At 35.8% G+C, this 10,083-nt stretch overlaps 1 protein-coding gene across 1 annotated transcript; it reads right to left on the bottom strand.

The window, feature by feature from the left end:
- Nucleotides 1–769: 769 nt before the first annotated feature.
- Nucleotides 770–8,342, bottom strand: LOC110868518 (potassium channel AKT1). The gene is made up of 10 exons (XM_022117698.2): nucleotides 8,074–8,342; nucleotides 4,237–4,605; nucleotides 4,025–4,082; nucleotides 3,610–3,927; nucleotides 2,793–3,038; nucleotides 2,600–2,698; nucleotides 2,285–2,503; nucleotides 1,989–2,183; nucleotides 1,826–1,901; nucleotides 770–1,742 (listed from the first exon to the last, which is right to left on the bottom strand). The coding sequence occupies exons 1-10, from the start codon at nucleotides 8,286–8,288 to the stop codon at nucleotides 850–852; spliced, it is 2,688 nt and encodes an 895-aa protein (XP_021973390.1). The 5' UTR covers nucleotides 8,289–8,342; the 3' UTR covers nucleotides 770–849.
- Between the last annotated feature and the right edge of the window lie 1,741 nt (nucleotides 8,343–10,083).

A 10,083-nucleotide genomic window follows, 5' to 3' on the forward strand; every position in this document is an offset into this window, starting at 1 on the left:
CGTGCGTGATTTTAAAAAGAACGTGCGTAATTACCTGTCGTACGTGATGTACGTTAAGCCGTAATGTACGTTAACCTTCCTCTCTCTCTCTCTCTACATATATATATACATATGAATAGGATTCAACGAGTCGGTTCCAACGCCGCTAGAATGAGGTTAATCGGAGTTCGTTTGACCCAGTTTCCTACACGTCCTACGTTAAGATTGTTTTGTATTTGATCCTTCCCCCGCACACACACACACATATATATATATACACACATACACATATATATACATAGTTACATACATATATCATCTTTTAAAGTTGTTTGTGTTCTTTTTGCCGCCTTACAATATGTAGCTTTAAATAGGTCGTGTATGCAGGTGGTAACCAACACAAACCTGAAAATATGACATGAACCGAACATGACACAACTTGAAATCGAGTCAAGACACATGAACCCCAATGCAGTCTGATTTTAGCGCGTTGTCACCAACACCACTCATTGAACTCTAAAATTGCATGTTTACAACCAAATATATAATGTATGTAAACTATAAAACTTGAATGCTCATTTTTCCTTTATCTTTTAATATTGACATAAACCACCTAATCAGTTTAAGTTATCACACAAAATACATTTTAAACAAATGTAGCTATAAAATTCAATGGGTCAACCCATGAACCCACCAGGTTGACCCAAAAGCAACCCGTTTATATCAGGAAGAAAGTTAAAGATCTATATAATTGCTTCTGCAACCCATTTATATCAGGAAGAAAGTTAAAGATCTATATAATTGCTTCTGCTTGAAATTAGTTAGAAACCGAAACAAATACAGAGATTAGAACTGATGTTGTTACTCTTGCTAATTTGATTCCTCAACCGTTGGCCTTGAATCACTAACAAATATCAAATGATCACCATCGCTAACTACTTCTATTTCATCTACTTCAGCCCCTTGTTTGTTTACAACCTTTGACGCCAGAAAACCGTACTTCTTCACGCCGATCTCCAGTAGTTCCTGAAAGCTTCTCGGGATAAAAACAAGTTTCCCTGCAACGTCTCCTTTCTCCGGACAACTTACAACCACCCTACTGGGATTCTCCCGCCCGACAACTCCATCCATTATGCTTTTAGGCCTTGGTGACACCAAGTCAATACCGGTCTCACCCTCTCGAGCAGTTGACATTATCCCAAAAAGTGAATTATGGAAACTATCAGTTGTTCGTCTCCTGCGTGACCGGCTCCAAGATCCTTCATCTGAATCCTGGGGGCCGGGCCGAGTAATTGTTGGCTCGCTTTTAAACCTTCCAAGAAACCTCACGCGTTTCTCCTCAGGAATCGAGACGAGGAGTGGTGGTTGGGTGAACGAGTGGTCTTCAGGAACCTTAACAGAGAGGAATAAAGTTTTTATATCCTCATGTCCTTGTTGGTCAGCCAAGTTTCGGGGGGTCCAACCGTGATGATCCTGTTGGTCGATGTTGGCTCCTTGATCTAATAGAAGTTTCACCATCTCGATGTTACCTTCGCAGACTGCAACGTGAAGGGCCGTTGTTCCGTCGTTTCTGCCACGAGTGACATCTCCTCCATACCGAATAATTTTCTTTATCAGATCTAAGTTGTTTTGCTCAGCTGCAAAGCAAGAATACTGGCCTGCATCACCATACGACAGGGTGGCACCGTTATCTGCTAAAAGTCCGACCACCGTCTCATGGTTACCTATTATAGCCTCCCACAATGGAACATTGCCTTCTGAATCTGTATAGGTCAATGCACAATAACTTGTCAAGTGAAAAGTAGGCTTTTATTTTCATTCAATCAAATGAAGAAAAAAGAATCACCTATGAAATTGGGATCTGCTCCATAGTCTAGCAGCAAAAGCACACAGTTGTCACTTCCTTTTGATGCTGCTATGTGCTGAGAACAACACAAAACACATACATGTTAATTTAGCAGCAAAGATTCATATGCACTCGAATATGTGAAAATGTTCAACATCCATACCAACGCGGTTCTATTATTATTGTCCGATTCATTCGGGTCAAGACCTTTCTTCAACAACTTGTGCAACAAAAGGTCATCTCCTCTGCGAGTAGCAAAGCACAGGCTTAGCGGCAAGTCCATCCTGCCATGCGCCAACATTTTCTCTGTCTCTATCAACACTCCTTCCATAAGCGGATCATTTAAGTTTTTCAAATGCTGACAAAACCAAACCAAACCAAAAACCGACAGTGTTTTAGATTATAAATCATGCTAAACAACTATATAAACAATAAACCCTGAGATGGGAAAACTTAAACCTCGAGGAGATTGTCCATGATAATGGTCCCATCACCGACATTGGCTTGAACGATGTTCAAGAACGTGGTGCGGTTTAGCCTTAGTAACTGGCTTAGCCTTTTGGTTCGCACTGTGAAAAGTTGAGGTCTATAACAAAGAACTCCGATTTCACCACAAAGATCACCGCGTTTCGCTTCACCTACGACCTGCTCGACTCCATTCTTCATAACAATCAGTTCCTGATCAATTTAAAAAAAAAAGAGTTATAAATTATATATAAGATAACTTTAGACTCTTTTAATATATTTTTTTTATTAAGAACTTAAAACACTAACCACTGCTCCTGTAACAAGTATGTAGAAATCTGTAGGTGCTTCATTCTGCAAGATAACATCTTCCTTTGGAGGAAAGTATTCAGCTTTCATTTCTGAAACCTTAAAATATATATTTATACATTAAGTCAGAACAAGTTTATATGTTAATTTAAAAAAGAGATGGCAGTTTTGTAAATAAAGTGATGGAAGATACCAGCTGAAAGAGGACATCATTGGAGACACCATGAAACAAATAGGCCCTATCAAGAAGTGAATAGAAAAGGTAATGAGAAATGCTTGACCGAATGGCTTTCGGAAGTGCATCAATAGTCTCTTGTTGTTGAAGTCCTTCTGAGTCAGTTCTAAACTTCAAACACAAATGTGCCAGCATTTGTTCTTGCAACCGACCCGGCAACTGGTTCCGATGCGCAAAACTCGAGGCCGCTTGAATTGTGTCGCGCTAGTTTTAGATAACATTATAACCAATTAATCAAATGTTTATAAAAACACTAAGATTCAAAAACTAGGGATGTTTATGGTCCAGATAAGTTGGTTTTGTTGGAATTTCTTGGCCAAACCAGTAACTACGGTTTTTGGAGAAACTAAACTGAACCGTCCAAAACTATTTAGTTTTGTTGGACATGGTTGGGTTTTTTTACACGACCCATTAGATTTTCGAACGTTTTATAAAATGGTAGGCCTACAAAAGAATACTAGACATTTTACCTTACAAGTACTAAAAAAAACAACTTAATAGCCTTGAGCTTGGTTAAACTAACAAGCAATACATATTATAACAAAAGTAGTTATACCGTTATACGTATAATGAATTATAATTGTTAGTGAGAAAAAACTAGTTTATTTTAATATTTTATTAAAATTATAAAGATCTTTTTAAATCTAGGCAAGTTTGGTATACTTGGCAGGCTCCAAACCATAATCGGACCAGTTCACTCCTAACCTAGCTAAACCAACCGATTTAGCTCGGATTGGGCGGTTACAACTTTGAACATAAGAACAAGTACACTTACAAAGTGTCTTGTTTTACTGGTGCCATGGACAACCAAATTGGTCATGTTTCCTATGAGATAGGATGTCAATCCGAGGTTGAAAAGCATGTAGCATATGACAAATATCATCTCTCTTTTGTTTTGAGCGTGCAAATCACCATATCCAACAGTCGTGAGAGTCGTGATTGACCAGTACATGGATGTCACGTAAAGAACCCCTAAATTATCGTCTTTGAAATTTTCGTTATCATACCCAATCCAAGTATCCTTCGGATGTGGATATGTCGCAGCAAGATAATAGTAGAAACATCCAGCACAGTGTACCGCAAACAGGGTCACCTGTTATATATAATCATTTACACTATGTTAGTTTTACTTCAAAACTTGTTTTATATAAACACAAATATATGTATATAATCACATTTTTAGGACTTACAAAAATAAGCTTGGCGCATCGAACCCAAAAATAGTTGAAGTTCTTATCTTTCTCGAGCCTGTTCCCAAGAGGAAAAGAGATTAGTCATGAGTTGAAATAGGTTGACCCGAAATACTTTTTGTGCGACAACTTTAACTTTTGACCTGTCTGTTAGATAATTTATATTTGTGTTTGACCCGACATCATTTCAGTAACGTTAATGGAAGTTGTACCTGGCAAACATAGCGCTAACTCTGCGCAAACGCCATAATCTAAACATGTTGAATAATCCATAGGATGGCAAAGTCGATCGAGCTGATAAATGGTGAGCTAGTTCCGAAGGAATGGTGGATACGACATCAAATACCAACCAAGTGCATGTATATCTCCAAGCAATCTTTTTCCGGTCATCCACAAGAAGATAGGTACTTTTATCTAGGTAAGCTACGAAGAAAGTGAGGATGATATCGACGGCAAAGAACCCGTTGACAATGTTGTCAATGACCGAGAGTGGTCTCTCGGGTCTTTCTAAGAAACCCAATTCGAATGGGGACACCCATGCCGTATACAACACCAATGCAACTAGATATGTCTCCCACATCCTGAAACATTTCAATTCAGTTACAGTAAAAATAAATATTAACATACAAGTATGAATTGTAAAACCAAAAAAACACTGAGAAGAACAACACGAAAATTAAAGGCATACATATTGGACATAAAAATAATAATTTGAGACCATCTTACTAGTAGTGTAAAAGGAATTGCTATACCTTTTTAAAATAACAAGCTAAAATAATAAAATTTCCAACTTTGACGATTCTTAAACAAGTTTCAACATTGCCACTTTGCGGATACCCTCTCCGGGTTTGTTATGGTCCCACAACACCGCCGCCACCCTTAAGAGTAGGGCTGGCGGGTTGTTTGAACGGGGAAGAAAACCCGTGAACTAGGTGTGGTTTGCGAGGTAATTAATTATGACTGTTGCTTTTTTTAATCAAATTCAAAAAACCAAATAACTCCCTCTATTTTAATCCAACCCATTCCAACTTTTTACCACACAAAACTCTGTTAATTTTCACGTTATTTCTCTCTAAAAAAAAAAAAATATATATATCAAATGGCAAGGATACCATGGACCGAAGAAGAAGAGATTACGTTGGCTACATCTTGGCTCTCAACCCTTCATGATGAAGCGCCCTCCTAGTCGAACAGCTACGTTTTGGGACAGGGGTTTCCAACAGTTTTGTATTCAAGTTGGTGAGAGCAACAGAAACAAGGATGAACTTTATTCACGTTTCATGGATATCCGGGGAAAAGTGCAAGATTTGATGTGCTCTTCAACAATGTGGAAAATGCTGACGGTGAGTCACGGAAGTTGACGTTATTCCAGTGGCCGTTGTGGAGTACAAACATACGTACGCCCCTCACTTTAAACACGTTTTGGCGCGGCAAATTATAAGGATGTTTGTTTAATTTTTTTGGTGAATTATGTAATTTTAATTTTTATGTTGAATTATGTAATGTTTAATTTTTATGTTAAATTATAATGTTTACTTGACTTTATTAGAATTAAAAAAAATTATGACAAGGCGCCGCCAGTGTTTTGTGACTTAAGGGTAGTTTTTAAGATTTTTAACATGGCAAGATTTGATTGGTTGGGACAAGGGCATCAATTATATGTAGCCAGTGTGTTGGCAGCTCCTTGACTTTCCAAAGTGGAGGTCACTCGGAGCAAAAATAAATATATAATTTGAGGTGAGCCAAGGTTTTACCACAGTGGCCTATGGGCAGCGAGTTTCCTCTGGAATGGTGGTGGACCGGGTCATCAGCGCCGTCTGTGTTTGCGGGCGTAAGTGACCTTTTGCCATTGGGTTTACTCGGGTGATCAGACTTTTGTTGATTGTTCAAAAAAAAAAAAAAAAACTACTTATTATATGTATGTATTATATATACACACGTATATATAATATCGATAGAACCAAGATACACTTGGATTGGTGGAAGTATAAGATGATAAATAATCATAGGGTTCTCAGGAAAACGTACAAGAAAGAGGTGTTTAATTGTTGCAGGTAATCTGAACCAAATTAATAAATAGAAGAGAAAATTAAATGGTATGTCTTTTCTAGAATGCTTAAAAGATTCCACTACAGTTTACAGGTACAGATATTTAGAGGAAACGTTTAGCAAAATCATATTATCTATTACAGGTACAGATATTTGGAGGAAACGTTTAGCAAAATCATTATTATCTATCAAAATTTGTCAAAATTTAAAAGCGACCATTACTCATTTCTTTTTCCATCAATTTCAGCTAATTAAACTATATTCAATTCGTGGAATAGAAATAGGGGTATTTTGACTTCGTGGAATGATTGGTGTAAATTTGTAGTTGTTGTAGCGGTGACTGCCTCGGTTTGAGGTAGCTTTGTTTTGTTAATGAAGTTCACTTTTAAAAAAAAAAACTATATTCAATTCATAATAATAACTCATCTCAAAACTGAGATAAAAAATCTGCTTAAATAGTATATATATATATACACACAGAGAGAACCTTTTATAAAGGTAGGGGAGGGTTCAAACGAAAACTCCTTTTATTATGAAAACTTGAAAACTAACTAAAAAGCCTAAAAAACATACAATTTTTTTTACAATTTTTTTATAAATTTTTGCGACTTTTTATATATAAAAAAATTTCAAAAAAAAAAAAAATACTGCATAGGTGCAGTATAAGTTTTTTTTTTTGAAAAAAAGTTTTTTTTTTTTATATATAAAAAGTAGCAAAAATTTGTAAAAAAAATTGGCATGTTTTTTTTAATTAGTTTTCAAGTTTTCACTTTAATTAGGTGTTTTTAATTGAACCTCCCGATAAAGGTAATCACATAAATGTGTACATTTAGCTTTAAATTTAATACATGGAAAGTATGCTTAAACTTGATTCGAATGTGTGAATGTAAATATATAAATATTATACATATATAAATGATAGTAATTAATGCATCCATAGAATTGTATGAACCATCCAAAACCAGCCAAATATTCCTAACACCTCTTGTGAATTTACAAGACCAAAAAGCCAACAGAATCTATAAATATATCCGTCCAATAATAAAAGATACCCCAATAAACTTGTCTTGTTTTACTTTTATTAAAAAGCATGTTATATTTCAAAATTGATATCATACAATTAAAGTTTAGCACACAAATCAAATTCCAAAATATAAATAAAATATCGCTACTAAAATAAATAATCTTATATTCAGATGTAAATACAATATTTTCAAAAATCAATCAAGATTCTCAACTGTTTTAAAAACAACAATTAAATGTTTTCTCTCTCTGTAATAAAATTTTTTAAAATAATAACAATTCAGACCAGAGAGAGATTTTCTTCGTATTATTTTTTTATTATTATTAGAGTAAATTGCGATTTTGACCCCTGTGGTTATATCACTTTTACCCTTTTAGCCTAATTTTTTTTTTTTTTAACATTTGAGCCCTCAACGTTTTTTTTTCAACCCTTTTGGCCCCTAACATTAACCACATCCATTAAATTTTAGAGGCCAAAAAGATTAGAAAAAAAAAAGACATTAGGGGCCAAAAGGGTTAGAAAAAAAGGCGTTGAGCACTCAGATGTTAAAAAAAAATTTAGGCTAAAAGGGTAAAAGTGATATAACCACGTGGGTCAAAATCGTAATTTACTCAAATTATTATTACTACTGCTATTTGCGGTTGTGTGCTATCAAGTCTCTGCATCACCGCCTCTTTGAAAAATAATTCACCGACAGAATGCTGATGGATAGAATTGTTAGTGAGTCATTCGTTTTACCATGTGAACGAACATATATGAAAACACATAAACATGCATGTATGTAAAAACACGCGTGCGCACACACACGTGTATATATATATGTGTGTGTCTATGTTTGTATGTATATGCCTAACGGAATCAATTGGGTGATGGTTCATTGGTAAAGGCAACGTAAACGCTATGGGAGGGAAGGTGTTGGGTTCGAGTCCCAAAACAGCAGAGAATAAAAGAAATTTGCCGTTCAAAAAAAATTTACCTGTAACGGCGATCATAAGGGGAGATGATGAAGTTGCGAAGTTTAACACGTCGATTGCTACTGGCACCTAGAGACGGTAAGATCCCGGTGGTTAAACTGTATTGGCTGCCATCTCTCGATATCTGTTCGAGTTCTTGAGCGCCACCACACATTGAAACCTTGAAAACTCCATTTTTCTTGACGAAATTATTATCAGTCACAAAGGGTTCAGCCATTGCTAACTTTGGACTTTGTTTGGAGCTCTCTCCTTCTTATGCGTTGTTGTGCATATATCGTGAAGGTTATATATATGTACAAAGCCAGTTGATATGTGGGGCCCATTTTACAAGAGAGTCTTCTACACTTGGTCAACTTTCTTAATTGTTTTCAGAACTTCAAAATTGATACCCAATAGTATTTTTTTATTGTTTTTTTTAAACTGTGAATATGATTGTATCATATTCACTTTTAAATTACACAAAATATTTCTTGTTTTTTTTTGTTTGAGATTTAACTCAAGACGTTTTTTTCAAAATGAACACATACTATTACTTGTATTACGTCCCTTCACGCATACACCACCATTACGGTTGGATTGTTCAACAACGTGTATGGAAGTTGTATCCAACTTATGCGACGTAACAGAGCGAGTGTATGTGTGCTATAGTATTCAACTAATTACTTGACTCAACTTTGTCATGATTAAGTTAGAAATAAAGAAAATACCCGAATTAGTTAATAAACATATATGAGTTAGGGTTTGTAGTTTCTAAAATTGTCGTACATGTTTTTGAGCCATTTAGGGAACCATGTTTCTTTTACTTCATCCAAAATGCATCATTAGCATATAGATGAGCAATTCATACATCCACGCTATGTTATTCATAACCATTGAAGTGTAGTCATCAACATCATTGTCTATCAAATTAGAAGCATGAACCAGATAATGAGTCGTAAAATGCCTTTCTTCACCATGGTTCTACCACATATTATTATTAGGCATGAAATCGCGTTTATACAAGGGTATCAAATAATAATCTATTCCTGTAAGCAGTTTCCTTTTTCTCAACATACTTTTACAGTGAAATAGACAAAATCTAAGAAATCTTTCACTCCATCAATAAAACTTAGGGTTACGACTATGTCATTATTTCTATATATCCATTCTACTTAGTTTCTACAAGAAAATGCATACATGCATCATCTCACCAAATCAATCTTACATATACATACAATTACGTAAACACGTAGATACACAGATTAACTAAGCATATATTGTAACACCCCAGTGTTTCGAAAGTCAAAGTCAAAGTTAAGATTGAAGTCAAAGGAAGAAAAGATCGCTAATTGCGATCTGCCACTCCTTGCTCAATCCCTGTTTTGACTTCTTTGACTGTAGTTAGTCTATTTTATGTTTTACGTTAGTTGTATTATGTGGAGTAATTAATTACAATCGAAGTAATCGAATATTTATCGCTACGAATCGCTTTACGACTGTGAATGGTAGGAAGTAACAATGCGATAAAGTTAACTAAACGCTAATCAATCTAATCTAATCAACATCGCACTCGCAAACTCGAATTTCGCATTTTAGTAATTATATACGTATGTGTGTGCCTTATGTGTTACTTGTGCATGTTTATTTATATAACGTGTGGTGATCAATCGAAATGCAATCGAACTCAATCGCAATCGAATCGAAATCGCAAACCGAATACGAAATAAGGATGATTGTATGTAGATATAGTATGATGATTAGTGGAGAAGAGACAGCGCGCGATATGAGTAGTTGGGATTAAAAGTAATTTGACAAGGAAACTCTATCGCATTGCAACGCTCGCAATGGAAATCGAAACAGCAAAACTCGTTGCACCGAACACTCGAAACAGGGGACTGACCGATCAGGCCACCAGCCGATCGACCAGCCGTCCGTTCGGACTGCTGTCCGATCGGACAGGCTGTCCGATCGAGCTGCTGACCGATCGGCCAGCCCTTTCCTCTTTTGGAATCCTATAAATACCCATGTCACTT

This window comes from Helianthus annuus, chromosome 7, assembly GCF_002127325.2.
Source record: "Helianthus annuus cultivar XRQ/B chromosome 7, HanXRQr2.0-SUNRISE, whole genome shotgun sequence".
Lineage (NCBI taxonomy): Eukaryota > Viridiplantae > Streptophyta > Magnoliopsida > Asterales > Asteraceae > Helianthus > Helianthus annuus.

Coding starts and splice junctions, on each gene's coding strand:
- LOC110868518 (XM_022117698.2), bottom strand. CDS start 8,288: ATGGCTGAACCCTTTGTGACTGATAATAATTTCGTCAAGAAAAATGGA. Junction 4,606..8,073: donor CCTTATGATCGCCGTTACAG/GTAAATTTTTTT, acceptor GAAATGTTTCAG/GATGTGGGAGACATATCTAG. Junction 3,039..3,609: donor CCAGTAAAACAAGACACTTT/GTAAGTGTACTT, acceptor ATCTAAAACTAG/CGCGACACAATTCAAGCGGC.